The sequence below is a fragment of the Triturus cristatus genome, chromosome 3_1 (assembly GCF_964204655.1).
Source record: "Triturus cristatus chromosome 3_1, aTriCri1.1, whole genome shotgun sequence".
NCBI classification, from domain to species: domain Eukaryota; kingdom Metazoa; phylum Chordata; class Amphibia; order Caudata; family Salamandridae; genus Triturus; species Triturus cristatus.
In genome coordinates this window covers 441,806,657-441,832,908 of record NC_140583.1, presented here as the reverse complement: position 1 = coordinate 441,832,908, position 26,252 = coordinate 441,806,657, and the positions used below count along the sequence as shown (strand labels likewise).

At 43.9% G+C, this 26,252-nt stretch overlaps 1 protein-coding gene across 5 annotated transcripts in view; it reads right to left on the bottom strand.

Annotated features, from left to right (window-relative positions):
• AFG2B (AAA ATPase AFG2B) overlaps positions 1 to 26,252 on the bottom strand; it is a 271,306-nt gene that overhangs the window by 94,366 nt on the left and 150,688 nt on the right. For all 5 annotated transcript variants that reach the window (XM_085644230.1, XM_085644234.1, XM_085644231.1 and 2 more), the window contains one exon: positions 23,334 to 23,558. In XM_085644230.1, the coding sequence (XP_085500356.1) occupies positions 23,334 to 23,558 (225 nt within the window). The remainder of the gene's footprint in view (positions 1 to 23,333; positions 23,559 to 26,252) is intronic.

The window sequence follows — 26,252 nt, the reverse complement described above, 5'->3', positions numbered from 1 at the left end:
GCCACTCAACAGAAAAGAGAAGCAAGGCACAGGAAGACAACAAGATTGTTCCTGACTGTACGGGAACATGATATGTGTTAATGAGTGAGCACAACGTTCTGCGGTATTACCCAAGCTATAGAAATGGAGGCCTGCCACATCAACTGTACATTAACATTATTAATGTTGTGGAGGAAAAACAAAATGGAGAACACAGCCTGATGACTCAAGGGCGGTTAACCTACTTTCTGATGAAATGAGGAAACCCAAGTCCACAAAGTATTTAGGAAAGTCCAATAAAGAAACACTGGAAAAGATGGTTGGCGTAACAGAGGGGATGTAGAAATATACTAATGGCACAACTTAGGTAAAGGTACAAGGTGAAGACCGACGTAGAGGCATAGGCAAGAATATAGTTACTTGCATGTAGTTAGGGGTAGAGGTACTATGGTGAATGAATAGAGATATCAGGGTATAGGTAGCAGTGGCATACTAGGGAAGTGGCAGGGTTAAAGGCACTGGGGTATTGGCAGATTCAGATGTTAAGGCAGGAGTTGAAGTAGTAGGGTTTAGGCAGGGATAGAACTACAATGGTTTGAGTAGACATACTAAGTTACAGTGAAAGGTTGCGATATTTGGATAAAATAGGATACAGGACGTAGGGTAAAACCAAGGGTATCAATACTGGGGGGAAAGGAGAAGCCCCTTATTAGCAAGAGTAGCAGTACCAAAGTCAAGTAAGGGGTACTGCAAGGAGGCATAGACATGGCTAGAGCTACTAGGGCGCCAAAGAGATTCAGGTACTTTGAAAAAGTTACTAGGCTTTTGATGTGGTTATGGATGCTGGTATATAGGGCAGAGTAGAGGTACAAATGTATAGGTAATGGTAGCTGCACCTACGTATAGTTAGGAGTACATGTACATAACTCAAATTTACCCAGACACCTAGAGGTGACACAGTTCGCAATATGCACTATACAAGAATCATATGTTGTCCCTGAGTCCCGTTAGACGGTTGCACTTTTCAGCTTTATTGCTTTCCCCATGGGTCCCCTAGAAGATCCGGTTGCGGTTGATGCCGCGCGCTGATGGCGGGGGGGGGGGAGGGTTTTTCTGGGATAGGGGGGTTTCAAGGGTGGGGGGGTGTTTTTGGAGTTATAGGGTTGTTTAGAAAAGCAGATGAAGGACAACGAATCCTCCGGGCCGACCTCGACAACCTCCTGAGCCCCCATGGACTTTTGCCGCCCGACCCCAGGGTTGTGGGCTGAACGGCTGTGTAAGCAACTTCCGGAGGGGGTCGGAGGGTTGGGTTTCAACGCTCCGGCTTGAGATGTAATGCTGGCCGATTATGTAAAGATTTACTAATTCCTGCAATAAAAATAATTTAAAAAAAAAAACAAGAATCATATGTTGTATGAAAACAAATATAGAATTATGCCCTTTGAAAAATCCATCTAATCTTAGGAAACGTAAATGAAGTAAAAGATGAAATATAAAAAGGGACTGTATCACTGACGTGGATTACTTTGAGAGAAAATATTATCATTCTCCTATGCACTCAGTAGAGAGGCCAATTATTAGACGAGTATGTGGTCTGACTATACTTATGAGGCACCAACAGGGACTATAAGAAGCTCTCACTGCCTTAACCCCAACTCTAGAGCTCTCAACCGTGCTGCATCATTCACACCCACTCATAACCTGAACTTACCCATACATGTAGAAGAGACTCAATTCATGGTTTATGTATTATAGAATCACAAATTGCCTGGAAATAAACTAAAGACAATACTCTCGGCTCTGTAAGTGTAGTCTAAAGAATGTCTCTGTCCTTTGTGGCTACTCCCTCCTTTCATGACACTGCCTCCCATGTAAGTACCATGTATTGGATAGTCTCCTTTCTGTGGATATGCTCCATGTGAACATTAGTTTATCATCTGATATTCCAATGAGATTCAGATTCCAGCTGCTTCTCCGGCAGTAAGACCCCAAAAGCATCTCTGACAAAGCATTAGTCTCTCTGTGGGAATGAGACTGGGTGCATGAATCTGTGAGTGAATATCCGAGGGGGTGCATAAGTCTCTGTGTGGGTTTGCTGGTGGGTACATTATCTCTAAATGGATTTGTGAGTGGGTGCAAGAGTCTCTGAGTGGACCTGTGAGTGGGTTTGTCAAAGGGTGTGCAAGTCTCTGAGTAAGTGGGTGTATGCGTCTTAGACTGGCTCTTTAACTGGGTTCATTAGTCTTTGAATTGGTCTGTCACTGGGTGATTAAGTCCCTCAGTGGGTCAGTTAATGGGTGCATGAGTGCCCGGGGGGTCTGTGAGTGGGTGTAAGAGTCTCTAAGTGGGAATGTGAGTGGGTGCATGAGTCTATAAGTGGGTCTTTAAGTGTGTGTGTGAGTTTCGGAGTGGGTCTGTACATGGGTGCATTACTCTGAGTAAGTCTGTAAGTGGGTGCATGAGTATCTGAGGGGGCATAGGAGTGGGTGCACGGATATCTGTGTGGGTATGTGACTGTATGTATCAGTGTCTGAGTGAGGTTATGAGTGCATACATGAGTCTGCAGCAGTGATCAGCAGTGTGTAAGAATATATATATATATATATTTTAATATATTCACTAATTCGCGAAAACGTCGATAGTTGTAATGTCCCAGTGACAGTACACGGGGTGGGGCTGCGCTGGCAGTCGGATCGTCATCGCAAATATTGCATGAAATTTGGACACATAACTTGTGTCACTAACAACCCCATACCTTGGGAGTATGGTTGGAAGAAGACCTGTCCTTCAGGACTCATGCCAGGAAGACTGCAGGGGTTTGCTTTGGCTTACTGAGATCAGCCCGAAAGGTGCTACCTCTGCTTCCTGATTCAGCAAGGAAGCTACTGATACGTGGCCTGATTCTATCGAGGCTCGATTATGGGAATGCGTTGTTTCTCGGTGCTCCTGAAGCGACCTTCAAAATCCTCCAACAGGTGCAAAACGCAGCTGCGAGAGTCCTTATGGATGTTTCCAGGAGGCAGTCTGCTGCCCCGGCCCTCAAAGCGCTTCACTGGCTCCCCGTGAAAGAGCGGGTGAGATTTAAAGCGCTATGTACAGCCCACAAAATTCTACATGGCAAAGGCCCCCCCATCCTTGCTAATATGGCCCGTCCTTACAAACCCCCACGTCTGCTACGCTCGGACCAAAAACACCTTTTGCAGTCAGCGAGAGTAAGAAGAGCTCGTTCTGGGGGCAGGCGCTTCTCTGTGCAAGTGGCCTCCCTCTGGAACTCTCTCCCCCTCAAGATTCGCTCAGAGCCTAAGATCCTATCTTTTAGGAAACTTCTTAAGACTCATTTGTTTCCTTAGCAGTGATTAGCTGTGTCTTTCCTTCTGATCTTTTGCGCCGGGATGCCCCCGGGTAAGCTGAGCGCATTACAAATTTCATATTATTATTATTATTTCTCAAACATGGGGGCAGAGTACCTCCACCCTGATCCCTTATGATAGCTTTAACACAACCATTACCGATTGGTAAAATGGCAGCCGCAACTTTCTGCTCAGGTTGTGCCCAGCCAATCGCAGCATTCCTGTTGGCACGAACATTTGCGATTGATAGCAAAAGCATCGCAAATGTGCGTAAAATATTATCCATGTAAAACCATTACTGGAAATACCTTAAAACACTGGCAAGTTAAAAAAGTGTTAAAATATCTTCTTTTTGCAACTTTTTTTCTCTCACTCAGCCAATGACTTACTGATGTCAAATTCAAAACATCTCTAAAGCTGCACAGGTTAAAAAATACTTTCATCCTGTAGCTTTATAATATTTGTTGACAATCTTTGGCCAGTGCCTGACTAGTCCACCCTATGGTGCCTGTGAAGGTTGCTTCACAGGACCAACCATAGGCACAAATGTTAAACCACACATCATAATATATAGTGTTGAAAACAACTCTTTTTTCCTCTATCAACTTGGTGAACACACGGCCAGTGCCCTACTGTTCAACCTATGTCACACCAGTAACTCACATTCAATCATAACTGTTCAAACTCATATTGATGGATATGCACAGCACGATGATGCCTGTACCGAGTCACTAATCTACTCAATAATAGTACCACATATTCATGCCTCTCAGCTAAAATTCCGGAATGGATCTCACCAATATTAACTCACATTAATAAATATATATTTAATTCAAATATTACTTCTATGTTAATGGAGTAAGGCAAATGCCTGATCCCTATCTCAGGCAACACGTGATGACATGATCGTTAAAATGCTCAAAGTGTAAAGTGCCAAGTGAAAAAAATAATAAAACAATATTTGGTTATGTTAAAAAAGAGAAGGGCTGAAAAAAACTTCTAAGACATTTCATTGCAAGTGAGAGCTACGGAAGTGAGATCTTTCTTCTTTCTTAGTCTGTATACGCTCAGTATTAAATATTCTCTCGGGACTCTTAGCAGATTTACAAGTGTACATAGAGCTATATATATATATATATATGTATATATATAAACACACACACACAAATACTCTCCATCCACGGGGGGCCACATGCAAATTGTTAAAATTGACAGTCATTTGCAAACCTCATCATTCTTCCCACCCCATAACCATAAAATTACTATTACCACCGGTGCCAAAGATACAGGCAAGTCAAAAACCTCGTTTCCTATGGAATATATATCTCCCTAAACCCTACAATTGCCCTAACCACCCTTCACCAACTTCTACCCGTAAACACTGCACTGAAATTACCCTAACCACCCTTTACAACCACCCACCCGATAACCCTAAAATTAGTATTACCATCCTTACGCATAAACCCTAAAATTACCCTTCCCATCCTTTACTTCTATACATATATATATCATGCTTGGCAAAGGCTGGCACGGTAAAGTCACACAAAAGTATTTGCTTGGTAAAGGCATGCATGGTAAAGACTTCATGGTAAAGGCAATGTTGTAAAGGATGTTCCCCCATCTAGACATCATCTAAAAGAGCATGGGCACCATGCATCAAACTAAAAACCGTTTGCAAACGGGCAGATTGTTAGAATCTGCCCCTTTGCAACCGGTATTTTTGCATTTGGGATACATCATCCCAAATGCAAAAATCACATATTGCTATTAGGGGTCGCAAAGTACCGGAAAAAAAAACTGGTCGGTAATGTGCAAAAACTTTGAAAAATGCACTAAAGTGCATTTTTCAAAGTTACATGTTACACACACCCATGCCCTTGGGGCATGGGTGTGCGCAACATGGGTGCACATTACAAATGCAGGGGTGCAACAGGGTGTTCTTTTGGCACCCTTGCAACCTTGAAATTGAATGCTCAATTTGCGAGTACCTATTTGGTACTTGCAAATTGCGCATGCAATTCCCATTCATTTCTATGGGCATGTAGGCCCATAGGAATGAATGAGAAGCCATTCCTTAATTGTGAGTCACAATTTGTGAGTCGCAATTAAGGAATGTTTAGGAATCGCTATTTTTTTTAGTGATTCCTACATGCATAGGCTTTTGCGATTCCCTAATTGCGATTCCTTAATAATCGCAATTAAGGAATCGTAAAAGCCTCCCTTGATGCATGTGCCAGCATATTCCATAATTCATAATAATATTTAAACAAAGGCAAAGCAACATAGAGACTTTGAATTTCTGGCACAAGCCTAAAAATTTTAAAATAAGTATTGATCCCTTTAAGTTATTTGCCAAAAATTATGAAACCAATGTATATTGTATTGCAGAGTAGTGCACCATCATTCTTTTATTGCAATTAAGAATCAAACATCAATAAAAAAGTATTCTGGGATTTGAAACTGATCCAAGTTGTTTTGAGCAATATGCATAAAATCGCTAACAAAAAGTCTAAATTTAATACTTCATGCAAATAAAATTGTATTTTAATAAATAAAGGGTTAATTTGTATGAAAAATATTTTGATAAACACAGGGTTGTGCATCTTTTCCTTAGAAAAGTCTGCTCTTTCAGCTACTAGTGTGTTTCTGATCAGCAAAGTGTGTTTAAATGCAAAGTGTGTTTAAGACTGCAGTACCACCTCCTGTCTACAGGGCCAGAGCAGAGCAGAATTATAAACACACTTGATGAAACACAGGTCCCCACAAGGCAATTTTTTAAAAATTTATAAAAATTGACACAGATGTTCCTGAAGTCATTTTTTATTATTTAGAAGACATTGTCTTGTGGGGACCTGGGTTCAGGTCCCCACAGTGCAATCAAGTCCCCACAGCGTGAGTGTGTTATCACACCCAAGTCCCCACAAGGATAGTATAAAAAACCAATGAAATTCCCCCGTTATAGTTAGTGCAGGCAACTTTAACTCACGCGACCGCAATCCTCTGCTGATGCTAATACTGTATTTAGACAATCATTTGCCCATGTCTTCTTCCATTAAATTTTAGCTATACATATATTACAAATATTTTTTTTTCATAAAGACACATATGTCATCAGCAGAGGATTGCGGTCGCGTGAGTTACAGTTGCCTGCACTAACTATAACGGGGGAATTTCATTGGTTTTTTATCAGTAAAATGTTCAGCTAACTATAACATGTGTGAAACCTATGGTTTTTTCACTGAATTTGCAAGGTTTTTTAAATGCTAATTCCTAACTATAACGTGTGTGAAACCTATGGTTTCTTCAGTGAATTTGTACGTTTTTTTAAATGCTAAGTTACTTTACGCCATTCGTGGCGTGCGCGCCCACTTAACGCAGTTCGTTCCGTGCGCGCGGTGCGCTTTGCACACCGCGCGCCCACTTTACGCAGTTAGTGCCGTGGATGGGCCATGTACGCACGATATATATATATAATATGCTACTGACCAGTATGCATCTGTTCTTGGCATGTAGAGCTGCAGATCTACACACTTGTGCATAAATCGGCATCTGGTGTTGGGCCCGGATGTTTGCAGTTTGTTTTTCCTCTTGGAAAGTCTTTGGAAGTCTCGAGGTCGGTGACTCCTCCTTTGGATCGTATTGCGCATGGGCTTCGGCTCCATCCTCAGATTGTTTTTCGCCAGCAGGGAAAGATGGAGCGTAGTAGCAACAGTGAAGATGCCCATGTGTGTGCTATATAAATAAGATAAAGTGGAACAGTTAAAGGTAGCCGGGGAGGCGGGTGGGCTGTGTAGATCTGCAGCTCTACATGCCAAGAACAGATGCATACTGGTAAGTAGCATATTCCGTTCGAGGCATATGAGCTGCAGATTACACACTTGTGCATAGATTATATAGCAGTACCCACCGTTAGCGGCGACCACCCGTATCTGTTGCAGTGGTTTGAAATAATGTTTTGAGTACAGCCTGGCCCACACTAGCTTGCTGCTTAGTTTGCACATCTACACAATAGTGTTTGGTGAAAGTGTGCGGTGTTGACCATGTAGCTGCTTTGCAGATATCATCTAATGGGACGTTCCCTAAGAATGCCATGGAAGCCCCTATTTTTCGTGTAGAATGGGCTTTCGGGGGAATGGATAGCGTCCGCTTTGCTTTATGGTAGCAGATTTGAATGCATTTTACAATCCACCTAGCTATCCCCGATTTTGAGATGGGGTTACCTTTGTGTGGTGGAGAGAAAGAAACAAACAGTTGTTTGGTCTTACGGAAAGGTTGTGTTCTCTGAATGTAGTAGAGTAAGGCTCGTTTGACGTCCCGTGTGTGAAGAGCCCTTTCTGCAACGGTCTGTGGTTGCGAGAAAAATACTGGTAGTTCTACTGTTTGGTTTAGGTGAAAGGGAGAAATGACTTTAGGGAGGAATTTTGGGTTGGTGCGGAGAACAACCTTATTATGGTGCATTTGGAGAAAGGGTTCTTAAATGGTAAGTGCTTGTATCTCACTGACCCTTCTAAGGGAAGTGATGGCTACAAGAAAAGCGGTTTTCCATGTTAGGAATTGTAGTTCGCATTTATGCAGAGGTTCGAAGGGAGGCCCCATTAGCCTTGTGAACGATATTTGAGTTCCACACAGGTGAGGGTGGCACTCTGGGGGGAATTAATCTTTTAAGGCCTTCCATGAAGGCTTTAATGGCAGGTACTCTAAAGAGTGAGAGATGTTGCCTGTTTTGTAGGTAAGCTGCAATAGCTGCGAGGTGTAGTCGAATGGACGTATAGGCTAGATTGCACCTTTGTAGGTGGAGTAAGTAGCCTATTATGTGTTGAATGGAGACGTCCAGTGGATTGATGGTGTTGTTATGGCAATAAACAACAAAACGTTTCCATTTGGTGGCGTAGCACGCTCTAGTGGTAGGTCATCTAGCTTCTCTGATGACGTTCATGCAGTCAGGGGGAAGATTTAGGTACCCGAATTCTAGGATTTCAGGAGCCAGATCGCAATGTTGAGCTTCGCTGGGTCCGGGTGTTGGATCTCTCCATGGTTCTGGGTTAAGAGGTGTGGAGAGAGGTGTAGATTTTGGTGCGGCACTACAGATAGTTCCAACAGTGTGGTATACCACGGTTGTCTGGCCCACGTTAGAGCTACTAGGAGTAGTGTGAGGGAGTGTTGTTGTAGTTTGTGCACCACTAGTGGAATGAGTGGGAGAGGCGGAAAAGCGTACGCAAATCTGCCTGACCAGTTCATCCATATCGCATTTCCTTTGGACAATGGGTGTGGGTATCTGGCGGCGAAGCTTGGGCATTTGGCGTTTTCGTGGGTGGCAAAGAGGTCTATCTGTGGATGCCCCCACATTTGAAAGTACGGGTGAAGTTCCCACTCGTGGATCTGTTGTGTCTGCCTGCTGAGCAGATCTGCCACTGTGTTTTGGACTCCTGGGACATGCTGGGCTAGGACAAAGATTTTCTGGGGTATTGCCCATCTCCATATGCTCTGTGCTAGGTGAGAGAGCTGTGGAGAGTGTGTGCCGCCTTGTTTTTGAATATAATACATGGCTGTCATGTTGTCTGTTCGGATCAGGACTGCCTTGCCTGAAATTTGAGTTTGAAAAGATTTTAGGGCTAAGAAGATTGCTAGTAACTCCAGATGGTTGATATGGAGTAACTTTTGTTGAGGTGTCCACTTGCCCTGTGTGGTGAGATGTAGTAGATGAGCTCCCCAGCCGGAGAGCGATGCGTCCGTTGTCAGTACTATTTGAGGAACCGGGTCCAGGAACGGTCGACCTTTGGAAAGGTTTGTGGTGTTCCACCACTGCAGAGAGCGATGGGTGCGACCGTCTACCAACACCAGATCTGTTAATTGACCCTGGGCCTGGTTCCATTGGCGCGCTAAGCACTCTTGGAGAGGACGCATCTGGAGTCTTGCGTGAGGCACTATGAAAATGCAAGAGGCCATCATCCCTATTAGTTGCATGAACACTCGAGCTGGAAGGGAGTGTTGTAGTGTGAATTTTGCGCGTAGAGCTTGAATGCTTGCAATCCTGGCAGGATTGGGGTAGGCTAGTGCTCTTGAGGTGTCTATGGTGGCACCGAGGTATTGTTTTATGTGGGATGGTTGGAGATGGGACTTCTGGTGGTTTACTGTGAAGCCCAGCTGGTGGAGTAATTGAATGGTGGTAGATGTGTGTTGAACACACTGGTTGTATGACCGGGCTTTTATCAGCCAGTCGTCTAAGTATGGGAAGACGTGGATGTGTTGTCTTCGCAAATGTGCTGCTACCACTGCTAGGCACTTGGTGAATACCCTTGGCGCTGTTGTGACTCCGAACGGGAGCACCTTGAATTGGAAGTGTTGTCCGTCCACTACAAATCTGAGGTATTTGCGGTGAGCATTGTGCACCGAAATGTGGAAATACGCGTCTTTTAGATCTAAGGTGGTCAAAAAGTCGCTTTGAGAGAGGAGCGGAAGTACCTGTTGAAGCGTTACCATATGAAAATGGTCGAAGTGTATGTACGTGTTTAGGGGCCGGAGATCTAGGATAGGCCGCAGAGTCTCGTCCCTTTTTGGTATGAGAACATATATGGAGTAGACTCCCATGTTTTGTTGGTTGGTAGGGACGGGTTCTATTGCCTGTTTTTGTAGGAGGGAGATTACCTCCTGCTTTAGGAGTATTAAATGTTCTTGTGACATTGGGTGCTGCCTGGGTGGAATGTTTGGGGGGTAAATATTAGTTCTAGGCAGTAGCCTGATCGAATTATCTGTGTCACCCATTTGTCTGAGGTGATGGTAGCCCAGACGGGAAGGAAATGTTGGAGTCTGCCCCCGACCGGAGTGGAATGGTCTGGGGGGAGTGGGGGGGGGAAGTCATTGGGTAGACGTTGTGGCAGAGCGGGCGTTGTTTGTTTTGCCTCTGCCTTTATTATTGTTACCCCGATAGCCGCCTCTTTGATAACCCCTTGTGAAGGTGGACTGAGTGGGGTATTTGTACGAAGTGGACGCGGTGTCTGAGGAGTAGCCTCTAGATGTGCGGCGAAAGGAGCGTCTAGGAGGGTGTGACTGTAAGGCTCCCATGGACTTCGCCGTATCCTTCTTCATTTTTTCTAGGGCCTCATCCACCTTTAGGCCAAATAGATGTTCCTGGTCAAAGGGATGGTTAAGGATGGAGGCTTGTACCTCCGGTTTAAACGCTGATATTCTTAGCCAAGCATGGCGACGGAGGAGGACGCTGGTATTGATGGCCCTGGAAGCTGTGTCTGCTGCATCTAAGGCACAGTGTATAGAGGTGTTAGTGATAGTCTTACCCTCTTGAATTAGTTTGTTGGCCCTAGCTTTATATTTTTCAGGGAGATGGTGCATTATGCTTTCTAACTCATCATAATGTGCCCTGTCATATCTGGCCTATAGCGCTTGAGTATTGGCTATACTCCACATATTGGCTGCTTGTGACGCAGTGCATTTTCCTGATGCGTCCAGTAGCTTTGACTCTTTCTCAGGTGGTGGTGCTTCGCCTGACACCTGGGAATTAGCCCTTTTGCGTGCAGTAGACACCACTAGTGAATCTAGTGGCGCTGGCCCTCTGATGTAGGAGGGATCTGTGGGGGCAGCTTTTTATTTCTTTTCTATGCGCGGGTTAATGACCCTGGCCCTGACTGGGTCCTTAAAAACTTCTGGTGCATGCTTTACCACCCCTTTAAGCATAGGTAATATGGAGGTAGACCTATATGTGGTGTCAAATGTGTCGAGGAGGAAATCTTCCTCCAGGGGTCGGTATGCAAGTCTACCCCGTGATAGTGTGCCGCCCTTTGAAGTAGATGGTGGAAACCCAATGAGTCTTCTGGTGGAGATGGCCTGGAGGGGTAAAGGTCATCTTGTGGGACGTTGGGGATATCAGGGATATTGTAGTCGTCCCATGGGTCTGGGGATCCTGTAGGAGTGGGGTCCCCTGTGGGTAGGTCCTGGGGGACATCTATGTCATCATATGGGTCCCCGTGATCATCATCGTGTGGAGAAGGGGTGGGAGAACGATGAGGTTGGGGTGGGAGAACGATGAGGTTGGGGTGGAGAAGGCGGAGGGGGTGGAGGTGGAGAAGGTGGAGGAGGTGGGGAAGGTATTCTGAACGTAGAGGTAGAGGTAGCAGAGTCCTTCCTCTTTGGAGGAGGAGGTGGAGCAGGCTTCTCCAAATGTTTTTTTTTGGAAGAAAGTGTCAAATGTCCAGTTTTTGGATCCTTGGTGAGTGTTTTCTGCAAGGGATCCGGTGTAAATAAGTCCGGTGAGGCTGGTCTGTCAGTCGGCGCCGAAGGCGTCGGGGTCGTTGACTTTTTAGGCTTTTCCATGCCGGTTTGTTGTTTGGAACCTGGTTTGGGAACCTCCAGACACTTGGTCGACGCCGAGATGGATTTCGGCCTCGAAGTGTCGGTGCCGGTGGCCTTGTGTGCTTTGGTCGGCACCGAAGGTGGTGTCGGTGCCGAAGAGCTGGGTTTCGACCCCGAGTGCTTCGGTGCGGAGCTCGGTGTCGATATGGGAGTCGGCTTCTTTTTCGGTGCCGAAGCGTGTTTATTGGCACCGGGGGTAGGCTGGCTCGAGCCCGAGCCGCCAGAAGGCTTGCTTGGCTTTTTCACCGGGCCCGAAGGTGGGGTGTTGGAAGCAGTGTCCTTGGTCTTGCCTAGGCCCGGAGGCGAAGGTGTGACCGGAGCCTTTTTTGGTGCCGGCAGGGGTGTGGGGGGGGAGGGGATCAGTACTCACGACCCTCTGCGCCGGGGTGATGTCCTCTACATCTGAGTCGTCGGCCTCGGAAGCGCTGACGAGGCCTTCTTCGGTGTACCGCTCTGGAGCGTCGATGCCTTCTCCGAAGATGTCCGGAATCGTCGTCGAGGAGTGCGCCATAGTTCTTCTGGCTCTTTGGTCCCGAATAGTCTTTTTGGACCGGAAGGACTTACACGCCGGACAGTCTCGAGCCTCGTGTTCAGGGGAGAGGCAGAGATTGCATACCTCGTGGAGATCGGTATGGGGGAATTTGGACCCACATCGAGGGCACTTTTTAAATGGAGTACTTTCCATTAGCCAGGACTGAAGCTTGGAGAGGCCCGAAGGCCGCCGTCGACGACTGGAAGTGAAGGTCCGTGCCGATGAGAAGGCGCGTCGAGTGGGGGAGATCGCGATCGAAACAATACCGCGGTTTGGGGTGAGGATTGCGCGTCGGCCATCGAACTGGAAGCTGTTCGGAACCGGAGCGCGAAGATCACATCCGAACCCGATGGCGGAAAAAAACAATCTGAGGATGGAGCCGAAGCCCATGCGCAATACGATCCAAAGGAGGAGTCACCGACCTCGTGACTTCCAAAGACTTTCCAAGAGGAAAAACAAACTGCAAACATCCGGGCCCAACACCAGATGGCGATCTATGCACAAGTGTGTAATCTGCAGCTCATATGCCTCGAACATATATATATTCACTGAAAAAACCATAGGCTTCAGGCCTGATATAGTTAGGAATTAGCATTTAAAAAACCTTAGAAATTCACTGAAAAAACAATAGGTTTTAGGGGAGTTATAGTTAGCTGGACATTTCACTCGAACAAAACCATTGAAATTCCTCCGATATAGTTAGTTGTACTAACTACATCTCGCGCGCCCGCAATCCACTGCTGATGATGTCACATATTACATCATTCATGACATGGTCAGTGAACTGAGGACTACCTCCTTGCCAAATTTGGTGTAATTCCGTTCAGCAGTTCGGGCTGTAGCTGCGGCTAAAGGTCCTATGGGAAAATGCGTTTTGGGACCCCCCTTTTTTCTCGGCCCCCGCTTGTCGAATCACCGTGAAATTTTGAGGATAGGAGCGGACCGGAGCTGGCCAAAAGTTTGGAAAATTTTGCGAAGATTCGTCAATCGGCGCCAACGTTATTCCAAATAGAAAGTTGCGGATTTCCTATGGAAAATAGGTCCTAACTATATCTACCTACTGGCGACCGCCAGTAGGTAATATATATCTACATATATATACATATATACATCTGATCCAAAAACTGAACAGGTTAGACTCCTCAGGAAAACAAGAAAATAAATAGACCTAACAGACCTTACTCAGGGCCCACCCCGTCCCAACTACCAAGCCATCAACATTTATTAGAGGGGTCATCACAACCCAACCCCCCCTACCCCCCCAAAAAAAAGCTGGACATAGCTAACTGGAGCTGAACTTTTTCTGCTCAGACCTGTGTATAATCTACAGGTTATTAGAGTGCAGTAGTACAAACCCAGCTTTTTGCACTCTCAAAGTGGATAAAAGGAGGTACCACCAGTGGCGCCTGGCACAAATTCAGGGTGGAGGGCAGGGGGTGGGGGATATTGGTGGAAGGGTGGATTGTAAAAAATAATTTTCAAAAATGTACATCTTCGCTGCGTCTCTCCTCCGTTGTCACAGCATTGAGAGTAGTCTGAGCATTGTGGTTCGGCGCTCAGCCAGGGAATGGGAGCCTAGGCATGTTCTCTATACAGGCTGTAAGGCAGCCTGGGTGGATAACATACAAAGTACACATGACTCTTTGGCCGGCCAATCAGTCATTGCGCACTTACAGTGTGTCACCACTCCTCTGCCCCCCCCCCCTCCGGAGAGCAGAGCAACCCCACCCCGCAAAGACACCACAGCAGGAACAAATTAAATGCTAATAACAAGTAGTTATTATCATTTTATTTTTCCTTTATTTCCACTGCTGAAAGCAGTGGGGCGACGCTCCTCCACCATAGTGGAGGAGCCGCCACTGGGTACCACGGCACTGGGGACTAGGACCATCTGATTTTGTGGTGCTAGTATTCCACAAAACTAAACTAGCAAGCACTATAAATAACAAAATTATGTTTATACACCAAGGGATCCATTACATTTCAGTCAGTGAGGTATCCTGAGGGATAACATTACACACAAATACAGGTTTTACATGGTGCAGGCCCTGCACCATTTCCCCGATTCCAGGCCCAGTAACTCACTATACTCCGTAATCTGGGAGGGGAGGGGGGCATTGGGAATCCTGTTCGAAATTGAGAACTCAAGCACTAGTATCTCCTCTTCTATTTATCAGGGACCTTAACTACTAGGACCGAGTGCATACCACAAAAGCAAACTTGAAGCTGCTTTGGTTGTAGTATGATGCAGCTATAGTTATTAATCAATTGCTTTTGGTTACATACTTACTTTACTGGAACAGACTTCTTCTGTTGTTTAGGTATTTGTATTGGACATATTTATCCCTTGCAAGGCATAAAGCGTGTTCGATTAGGTAGTTACTGCATTTGTATCATTTAAACAGCACTTCTTGCCCTTGAAGTTGTGAAGCACCAATTTGCTTCCAGTTTCTGGGAATCCTTGGAGTGCACGGTTGAAAGGATGTTGGTTGCAGTCGCGTCTAAGTGGAAAGAGCTGGGAGAGGTATCTAAGGTTTGTAACTGTGAACCAAGAAGGATGCGTTGAGTATTACTCCATTAAAGCTTCTGTGTCCCCGCACAATATTATGAGAGGAATATAGGATGCCTGCTTGCATTTACTGACCAGTGATTTTTCGGAGTCTTCTTCATTTGGTATTATGTTTCAGAAAACCGCAAAGCATCTATAGCCCTTCTAAATTCAAGGTGGTTTTTTGATAATCCTAGCTGTCAGCGTGCACCAGAGATTACAATTCTATACAGAGGAAGACTGCCCATCCAACTGAGTCTTTTTATAAAGTGACCAATCAATAGGTGTTCTAGTCCGAAACTGAGTCCTCCTTCAGCAGTAGAGTCCGAGTTTTAATTGATAGAAGTTGGGTTGTGTTCTGTGGATGCCCCAGAAGGCAATGGGCAGGTTTGGAAAAGATTCTTTTAGCCATTGGGAGCCGGTGTGAACCATTGAAAGGGACATGATGTAGTTGCACCTGCTCATGTTTAGTACTTGTCTTGCTTTATTATTCTAGATCCACTGCAATTTGCAGATTAAGCATCTTGGGAGTCCCTCATAAAGCACATATGCATAATCCCTGCAAGAAAGGACTAGAGCTCTAAGAGGCCAGGCTCCGGCATAGTATTTTCATGGTAAAGAATGCATTTCTGGTTACTTCGCTGGCCAGAGTTTCGAGGGGTAGGGAGTCGATCACACCTAGGTGTTTTAATTCTGTAGAGTGTTTGATGGCAGTCTGATTTCCACACTGTAGACTGTGGAGGAGATCAGACTTTTGCAATGCACCTCAGGAAGAATGTTTAAAAAAAAAAAAAGTTTAGCTTTAGGTTTTCTGTAGCAACCAAGTGTCTGCTGCACTCGAGCATTGGCTAACTCCAGATGTGTCACGGCCTCAGGTTTCTCAACTATAGGGTGAACTGTGAGCAGACAGCACAGCTACAGCAAGTAAGACTGAAATTGTCAACAATTTCTTGCTGCTGCAACAGGTAAACTTTAATAAGCAAAATTGAGACTTGGGAACACCTATTTGGTTAGCAAATGCTGGTACTCAGAATGAAAGTCCGTGACAGTTTGGATTCTCTCTACAAGATATGTCTTGTTCCAATTAGTAACGGTGCCTTAAATTCTAGTGTCAATCAAAATATGGTGTAGTAGCGGATGACCAAAAAAACCAAAGAGGGGGAATGAAGAGGTGTGAGAGTAGAATCAACCTCCTATACAGACATTAATTAAACAAAAAGATTCTACATCAGTGTATCCTTCTTTGTGTTGAAAGTTATAATGCAGGTGGTGGGAACATCGTGTTTACTACCATGAGATTGTCATGGGAAACACTGTGTGTTTTTAAACTGGTAAGAAAATACCGAGGAAACGATTCTGCACGATAATATCACCTGCACGCCACAGGAGAAGGCGGTCCAGAAAACAGGGAGAAACACCATATACGTGAATCTGTTTCCCCTGCGTCTGGAGTAAAATATAAACAAGACTAGAAACGAAGAAAAACGTATGCAATACTGAGATCAATTCGAAGATTCCAGCCACATGAATAGAAAAGTTGGACGGTTTCTCACAATCAGAAAGGAAGAGTGAGCACCTAGTAGATCTACCAAAGATAAGAAAGAATTGAGAGCGTAAAAAGGATCGAAATATTGAACATTGAGTTGAGAAAACCCTCATCAATGGTCTTGAAAAAGATAGTGGCAAACAAATGAGCCCATCGAAACGCGTCGACGCAAAAAAGGCACATTTCAAGGAACGGGTACCGACCTATAGAGATGAATGCATGAGTATCTCATAAGTGGTACAATTTGAGCTTTGTTCAGGAGGATGTGCAATATATGACAAAGTGTACTGTCTTTTTATGTGGTGTTTTCTCGGTTATGCAGGTTCATAACGGGATGATGTTATCGTTTGATTTCTGTGTAAAAATCTAATTTGTGTATTTGAGTTTTCCATATATATTTGAAATTGGTTCCTTCTTGTGCTGCTAAGAAAAATTTACTGTTCATAGTAACTGTTAAGTAGGGACCATTTTAGACTGTGTTTTTAAATGTGATGTATAACATGTTTTTTAAATAATAAATACCAATGATTTCTGTATAAAAGTGTTGGAGGATAATTGTCAAATAACGATATTACACAAGGGACTGCTAGTTGATACTTTTATGAGTACCCTATTCCCTTGAGTATTACAAGGGGTCTCTCTCTTTTACTTTATATATGTTTTTAAACTACCCCTCACACACTAAGAATCCCTTAGTATCATGCTTTATCTTGGGGGTCTTCCCGTACCTCTACGGGGTGGGACGTGCTACAACCTACAGAGATGTGGGAGCACTTAATTTAAGTGAAAATAGGCTATGTGAAGTGCAGAGGTGGGAGTGGTAGGGTCGGGGGATATAGTGGTGCAATGTTAAAAGTCGCCTGGCTAGTGGAAAAAATTGACTTTATTCACTTCCCTAGCTGGAAACATTAAAAAGGGGAAAACGTAGGGGTATACTATTATGAGTTGCCTCCTACTAGGTCAACATGTTTCAAAAGCCATCCCCCTGGCTTTTTCATCAGGACCTTACGTGATCCCTACTTCACTCTCATATTATTTATGAATGAAGTGAATGAATGAAGTGAGTTTTGTCATGCGCAGACTTAGCCCAATGGGCGTCAAGGCGCCTAAATCAAATAATGCAGCTCGCAGATCAAATCAGTAATCTCTTAATGGTAAGCCTTGGTAAAATACCACGTCTTAAGGGCCTTTTTAAACAAATCAATTGAGGGAAGGATTTTAACCTCAATTGGAAGAGAATTCCAGAGCTTAGGAGCAGCAACAGAAAAAGCTCTTTCTCCCCATCTAGCTAGTCTTGTGCGAGGCACTACCAATTGAGATAAACTAGCAGATCGAAGAGATCTAGTGGGGATGTAACGAGTAAGCAAAGACCCGAGTGCATCATCAGGGCCAGCCACTAGGGCTCTGTATGTAAGGCAAAGAATCTTAAAGGAGATTCTATACTGAACAGGGAGCCAATGAAGATCTCTCCTAGCAGTCGTGGCTGAGGATGTCAAAGGAAGGGCCAAAACAAAACGTGCTGCAGCATTCTGCACAATTTGCAGTCGATGGATAAGGCCTTTGTTGGACTCCACATATAAGGAGTTACAATAATCAAGCCTGGAGCCCACAAGGGTGACTGCAATCTGCTTCCGGGCATGAGGTGAGAGATAATCACGGATCCTATTTAGAATCCTGATAACACCCCAGCAAGTGGCTATTGTCCTATTTACTTGGGGCATCATAGAGAGTGAGGTGTCAAAAACCACGCCGAGATTCCTGGCTGATTGGGAGGGGGTGGGGCAAATACCGAGGGATGAGGGCCACCACTCATCCGACCAAACGTCTCGGTCTTTCCCCGAAGACCAGGACCTCTGTTTTATCACCTTTTAACTTTAGGGAGTTGATGATCATCCAGTCTGCTACCAGCTGCATACAAGACCTAAAGCTAATGGCGGATGTATGGACAGAGGAATGGGCCAGTGACACCATGATCTGGGTGTCGTCGGAGTAAGACACCACCTCCATCCCCTGCGATTTTACTAGTCTAGCAAGGGGGGCCACATAGATGTTAAACAGGGTCGGACTCAAAGCCGACCCCTGTGGCACCCCACATTGCAATGACTTGGCAGGGGAGAGAAAGTTTCCGAGCTTCACTCTCTGTTCTCTACCCAGAAGAAAAGAGTTGAGAAGATACAAGGCCGATCCAGTAACCCCTGCCTCCCTGAGCCGAGATGTTAAAATGGCGGGAGAAAGGGTATCAAATGCGGCTGTAAGATCTAAAAGGACCAATATTGTGGTTTGGCCACAATCTACTTTGCGTCGAATGTTGTCTACAACAACGGTGAGTGCGGATTCAGTACTATGGTACTTTCTGAATCCGTGCTGTGTGTTATCAAGATACTCACTGGTCTCAAGAAAGGTAGAAAGGTGGGAATTGAGATGGGCCTCCAATATTTTTGCAGGGGCAGGAAGTAGGGAGATAGGCCTAAAATTTTTAAGGAGGCCAGGATCCAAAGAAGGCTTCTTAAGGAGAGGCTTCACAATAGCCCTCTTCCAGACAGATGGAAAAGAACCCTGAAATATAGCCCTATTCATAACTTCCAGCATGAGAGGAAGAATGCTATTTCTACATTCCTTCAATATTTTTAGCGGTAGCGGGTCCATAGGGGAGGAAGATTTAGTCCTATCAAGTAGGAGATTCAATCCTTCCAAGGACAAAGAGGGAAATTGCGTGAGTGATTTGGAAGGTCCTTCACCCAAAGTTTCCAAGCTAGCTATAACAGAAGGAATGTCCTTATCCAGAGAGTGGCATTGGATTTCTAGGGCAATATGAATATCCGAGATTTTACTATAGAAGAAGTCAGAGATGTTATTACAGAGAACCTGAGAGCTGACTATCGGATCAGGGAGTTGAAGAGAGCAGAGTGAGTCAGCAATCTTAAAAAGTTCTCCAGATGAAGTTAGGGAACTTGTAAGACTGGAGAAATACTCCTTCTTTTCCACCACAACTCTCAATTTATAGTCCCGTAGAGCAGATTTATGAGCCTCTCGATCTTTCGGATCCCAGGATATCCTCCAACATCTCCAACATTTATATGTAATGTATGCTTAAATTTGTTCAGCCAAAGATCATGCAAAAAAATTAATTAAGCATGCCGAAAAAACAGACCCATTTGGTATCTTCGATAACCTATTTGGTATACTATTATGAGAAACTTTCAGGCTTCATGAGCTGTCACGGAAGGGGAGGGCGCCTGTAATAGAAGAATAAGTAAGGCTGCACACTCGCCCGTCAATACCTTCGCGTGGCTCCGTGGAACCAAAGAAGCAGATGGTCCACTGTGTAGAAAGACAATGGGCAGTAAAAGAGGAGGCTATGTTACTGGAATCTACCATATTCTTCTGGTCATTCCAGATTGAGAGTAACATTGATTCAGCGACTCTTTCATGGCAGAAACCATTCTGATTACAAAGAAGGTTACCCTTCCAATGAATTTCTCAGAGCAATGGGCCATTGGTTATTGGCCTATAGTTTAATGGATCAGTGTCATTAAGCCCTTGTTTCTCAAGTATCAGCTGAACATAAGACATTTTTAGCTTGTTGGAGAACTTTCCAGTTGAGGGCTGAGCTCATGGATGGTCTAACTTGGGAGGAGGCAAAACTACAAGGGTGTTTTCTGAATATATTTGGGGGACCTGGGTCAGTTGGAGATTATTCAATGGAGATAGACTGTATCAGCTAAATAGGATTTTATCAATCATGCTGTATTTGTAGAGCGTAACTTATCACCTGTGAGGGTATCCAGGCGCTAGGCTGTGGTTTTCAGTCAAAGGCTAGGTCTTGAGCTTCTTCCTGAAGTCTGTCAGCGAGGGTGATGTTAGGAGGTATAGGGGGAGGGCGTTCCAGGACTTGGCCGTGAGGTGGAAGAAGGAACGTCCTCCGATGCGGCAATGGTGGAGTCTGTGCGGGGGCAAGGTTCATGGAAGGTTGGTAGAAGTTGAAGCAGTGGTTCATACATGCAGATCCTTGGACGTGGAGGGCTATGTAGGCGTGGGACAGAAGTTTGAAAAGGTTTCTTTTGGGATGGGGAGCCAGTGGAGGTCTTTCAGGTGCTGGGTGTGCTTTTGTGCTAGATCAGTCTGTCTGTTCCGTTCTGAAGTCTTCTCATGAGTTTGCTGCTGGTGCCTCTAAAGAGTGTGTTGCTGTTTGAGCTTTTGTAAATATGTTCACTTTCATTTCCCACAAGCCCCATGTTTGAAAATAGTGCGCCATATGGCTCAAACTGAAAATATGCTAGTGTTTAGCAGTGCTTCTCTCCCACTTATTCTACAAAACGTCCGATTTTACTCAGAAATGTATAACTGTTTAGAGTACAATCGGGAGAAAAACCTTTTCAGGTCTGATGCTAGGCCTGACGTTTTGACTCCATTTAAATAATGTATGTAACATACATACTTGTAGGGGGTTTCGCCAGCCCTCTTCATCTGTTGGTTTGTCAATCACTTCATTTCTTCTCCCTACTAGAGCTAGAGCATTGACAATGGTCAGCCCAGTCCAGCCATTGGTTAATTTCTGTGCGAGTGTTGGCATTCTGCTCTTTACTAAGAGAACATCCACATAAATTATAGTCCCCTTCATTGCTCAAGGCTTCTAAGGCAATGTGTTCTTTTTGAGAGCAGAATATTTTAGATTTTTAGCAATTCTTTTATATTGGCAAGAGCCCTGCAATAGAGCAGTGACACAAGTAACATTAACAAAGCCAACAGGCTGGCAGCCCATTCCAGATGTATTGGCGTTGCCAATGCTTCTTTACTATTTGGTTAAGCATGTCTTCCTTAATACACTGTTGCAGCTGTTACCCAGTAATGCTCGTACATTGCAAGGGTTTCAGTAATGAAGAGGCAGAAGCACTTGTGTGACAGACTTCCCTGTGTACTCTACTTTAAAGGAGGGATATCGGACAGCCTCACTTTTTTCATCCTATGTGTATTTATTTAAATCTTCTGACTTTATATATGTGCAGTACATATATGGATGTCAGATGTGTAAAGAGTAAGAGGCCATGTATTACCATAGCCAAATGCGGGGAGATATAGCTCATGAGAGGGAAAGCCCCAAAAGGCTGATAATGCTTCTTGCCTTATTTAATAACGATATTAAATTGAATAGTACCACCTGTACCTCTGTATATAAGATTCATGTCATTGTGTTGCACCATTTGCATTGCTTTTAAAACAATTATATAACAAACACCAGGACGAAAGAGGCTAAAAGTGTGCAGTGAGGTAAAGTCACATTGTAGTGGTTTTGTTACCATTAGTAGTAGAATTGTTACCATTTGCAATCCCATTGTAACACATCTGTGAGGCTGTGGACGTTCTGGTAATAATACAGAACTGCACCTAGTAGACTTGCTCTAAATACCGTGTTACTGGTCATATAAAGTTTGACTGGCATGAGGGATGATGAGTGAGTGCCCTTAATAAACCCAGGTGAACAACTCAGAGGTGCCGAGACCAAAGGTAACCTTAATCTGCTGTTATTTCTCCTTCCTCCACAAATGGGTCGGGATTGCCTGGGCTGTAGCCAGGAGCAGAAAGTATCTTTAAACTTTGAGATGAGAATTACCTCCACCGTTGGGTCACTACAGTACGTCCCCACTTAGCGCCTGTTTTTTGTGCCAACCAGGCAAGACTCTGGAATATGCTTCTCTGGTGATTGTCCCACTTTGAGAGGCTCAGTAGGCAGATGCCGGTTTCCAACTGGCAAATAAACATTTTGCCACCCTCTGCCAACAAATTAGGACTTTCAGAGGAACACATTAAGAGTACAAACTGGATCGCTATTAGAAGCAAGCGTGGACATTCTTGCTTCTCATTCGCTAACTGTGTTTTTAAATATTTCTTTTCAATGGGCCTCTTCAGCTTCCTACCTCGAATAGCCAGCTCTCCCACCACCCCTCAAATGTAATCGCTCACTCACCCACCCCGATTCTTTGCTTAGTGGATCATTACTACTATTGGTCCTGCATACAGTCAAGAAAATTGTGCCCACAATCATACTGTAGGCGCATACAGAGGAAAATATTTAGAGGAAACATTGGTTAGAATAAGTGTGACTCTACAGTAAGTTAAAACTAATTGTATTTCTCCCTCCCTGTAGGCTCAACTCTACTAACGTTCTGTGGCCCCATCTATTTAGAATCACTTTAAATGGTTCACTGGGCACATCAGCATCAGACTGCAATGAAGAGACTGGACTAGCAGGTAGGGAAAAGCCTGTGCGGGGGACTATTATGCTTCAGTGGAATGATGCAGGTGAGGTCGTTGGTAACATCCACTGGCTGAGATGACAACTTTTATGCCAACACTGCCAGGAGAAAGTGAGTTGTGGGTCAGTGGCAAGGTTGTCAGCAGGGCTAAGTGAAAAACTCAAGCAAGCAGCTCGAATGTCAGCAGGTGGATGGGTGCCAGCAGGTTTGCAGAAGCATGCATTGAAGATATTTCTAGGGCTCATGCTGCTACAGGTTGACCAAACATAGGGAATACAGAGGTATAACACACTGCCACCTGTTGCCAATTTTTTTTTTATGTAGAACTTGCATCTTTTGAAAGATCAGCCATGTAGAGGCATCTCGGTTCAATGCACACACAGAAAAGCACTAATCACAACTCTCAAAACACTGAACAACTGTTACAAATGAATGCAAAGTTAAGTAAACCGCTACCATTTATTTCTCAGCAAAGGTCAATCAAAACACAGTGAAAGTTATGTTAGTCATATTTCTGAAAGTCTCTTGTGTCTTTGTCCACTGAAATGAGTTAAATCTCTATCTACCCAGGTTTAAACAAGTATTGAAGTGTGGCTTCAGTTATGGTGATATTTGACGAGCGGCTGATAAAGATGATATGGTGTGGTGTGAACGTGGTCTATTCTACTGGTTCAAAATTATTTTCTAAAGCACAAATGATAACACCACATTTACATTCCATAGCAGTGATCAATACATTGAAATGCCTCCCTGAACATACCTCCTCATCACCTTCGTTTTTCTGGTGTTCCTCCATGAGCAGTTGTGTATTCCCTCGTCTCTCTGTTACCTTCAACCCAACACCATCCAATTCATTGAGCAGAACAGAAAGAACCCTCTCCTGCACACCATGTCCAGTGTGGCCAACAGAGCGCGAACCTAGAATGGAATCAATCTCATCTAGGAATACAATCGCTGGAGCACTTGCTCTGGCTTGCCGAAAGACCTGATAATTCAAGACGGAAACATTATTTGTCATTAATAGCTTGCTCAGTCAGCTCAAACAATCTTTCATGATATAGGTTGGGATTTTTCATTTAAAAAGAAATTCCAAGTATACCCGATGGGTTAATAATTGAATAACAATAGTTGTGATGCCCTGAATGCCCATAAAAGTGCAGACATCAGTTAATTCAAATTGCACTCGATTACCAGATTTGACAGTACAACAGAGGAAGGACCATGACACACACATTTAGAAGAAAGAAAATAACAAATCTTTAAAGAATGACCAGGGTCTTTTATGTACAACATTTGCTTTTATGACGTATACGCACTGGCCATGACTCTCGAAAGATAGAGGCCCAGATACATTAACTGGAACTGTCACAGTGCTGCATTACATTTGCATAGCTTACCGCTGCAAGATGGTCAATGCTTTGCACTCTAACCAATCTACAATGGGCACCAAGCATAAGGGCAGTGTGCGATGAGGCACACAAAGCCCACCTAATTATGAGGTAGCAGTCACTTGTGTGCTTCATTGTGTATATCAGTGAAATCAGCGCCTTGAGACCCTCACGGGTGTGTAGCGCTTTACAAACCCCTGATTGATTGATTGACTGACATTTGCAATGTATTGCAACACCTGTCACTCAGAGGGATAATGCCAATTCACCACACACTGGCATATTGTACAAAGGACATTAAAGTTGGTGAACAGAGCATAAAGAAGTCCAAGGAATGGCTGTCTGCTCTTCTAAAAGCTGAAGTGCTGTAGTTTGAAAACACCCAGTTAAACACACCCAAAATGGACCGGTTGACATCTGCTCTTTGCAGCCAAAGACCATTCAATGCTCTGCAAATGCAGCAGCACTCAGAAAATATTTGAGTTACAATGAAGGGATGCTCTATGAATAAGTCCCTTCGACAGGAAAATTGAAAAGACTTGCAAAGTGTCTATTACAATTGTGGATTACAGTGGACATTTTTGGATCACGTATTGTAACTCTGCAGTTGCAGCATGTGTAAGGTAGTGTGCATCTTGTTCTACTCTTGCCGGAATCTGGACCCTGTCCCCAATTTTAATACAGCAGAGGGAACAACAAACAACGTACTCTAGTTATATACAACATACTCTAGTTATATCCAATAGCGCAGATCTGAAATAGATCTTGCTTAATGGTATCACCAACAATATTTGCTGTGTTAAAGCAAACGTTATACATGGCTTAGGTGAATTTTCGTACAGTGCAAGGCTTGCACTAAGTAGCATCAAAAACCCCTTACATAATTACAGAAGACTCCTGCTTGAAAACACTGAGAATAAGCCTAAGAATGCGCGAGAAGGTTGTTTTTCTTCTAAAGATTGATACTCACACTAGGGACATTTGTATGAACTCGTACATATGAAAATACACGCAAATTCATTCAGATTTATAGTGTCAACTGTAAACTGGAGATGGTCAGAAAATATAGGTAGTACTTCTGTTGGGAAATAAGTGTTACATATCTTAAAAAATCATACTAGAAAGTAAGTTTAGGGGTCTTGTATGTCAGATATTAGTCTGAAAATTCACACCCTGGTGATTGCTATGTAATTTCCAAGTTGTTTAATAAATTAATTGTTCGATTGTCTAGAAAACTAAACTGCTTCCGTGCCAACAGTCAATGAAGTTAGGTATGTGGCCCGGCTAGGACTGCACACGCTGTTCATGTGTCTTTTCAAAGATTAACAGATCCTCTTCCGTTAATCACTGAGCTTTATTACTGGGGTTCACGTGCCTCGGTCATGACGTTAACAGGGCTTGTTAATACAGCTTTGCATTCTCGTGGTGCTACAAATACAGTAATTATGATTACTGAATTTAATGGTACTCTTATCGACTAATCTTATCTCTTACGGTTGGTTTTGTCGAATATTTTTGGATTCAAAGTAGTGACTTGGTGGTCACACACAGCCGCCCGCAGCTAATCTTTAATGTGCCGGTCTTTCTTACCGGATGTAGCTTATTTTGATTAGCGAAACAAAATCATTGGCCTTTCTTCATGATTTTCAGCTCGGCATAGACAAATATGCTAATGCTATTGTAAAAATGCCTGATTATTGGCTTTTCCACCGTTGCAACTTTAAATATCATATTGCCCAAGACAGCTGTCACATGGTATTACCTGTCAGGTAAGACTATTCCGGCTGCTCTTTCAAAGTTTCAATGACTCCTGTTAAGTCGGTGCTCCATGTTGGACGAGGCTGACCAAAAGCACCGGAAAGTAGGGTTCTATTAATCAAGGTCTAAGAAGATTGCATTAGCTGCATTTAGAGGCTAAGACTCTATTCAAATTACCTATCAAATATTTTGAGACTTTAAAGACCCCACCCTTCACCACTCACTTGGCTAAAACTATAGTAATTTCCTGGTGTCAAAGCGAAAGTGGAATATCTAAAAAAAAATAAAAATGCAAGATGTGCTTAAACAAAAATCTTGCAATAATCCTTTTGCAGCTTCAGGTGTCTAGAAGTCTTGGTCATATTGTGTTAGGAGAAATTCCTGAAATCATGCTTTTAATTGTTTTTTATAATTAAGATGGGTAAAGTTTATTTTGTTGTATAATCTATGATTTTATACGTTCTAAGGTGTTCCAATACCCTAAAGTTTTCCTTGCATTATGTTTAAAAACTTGCAAACCAATAGAATCAGTG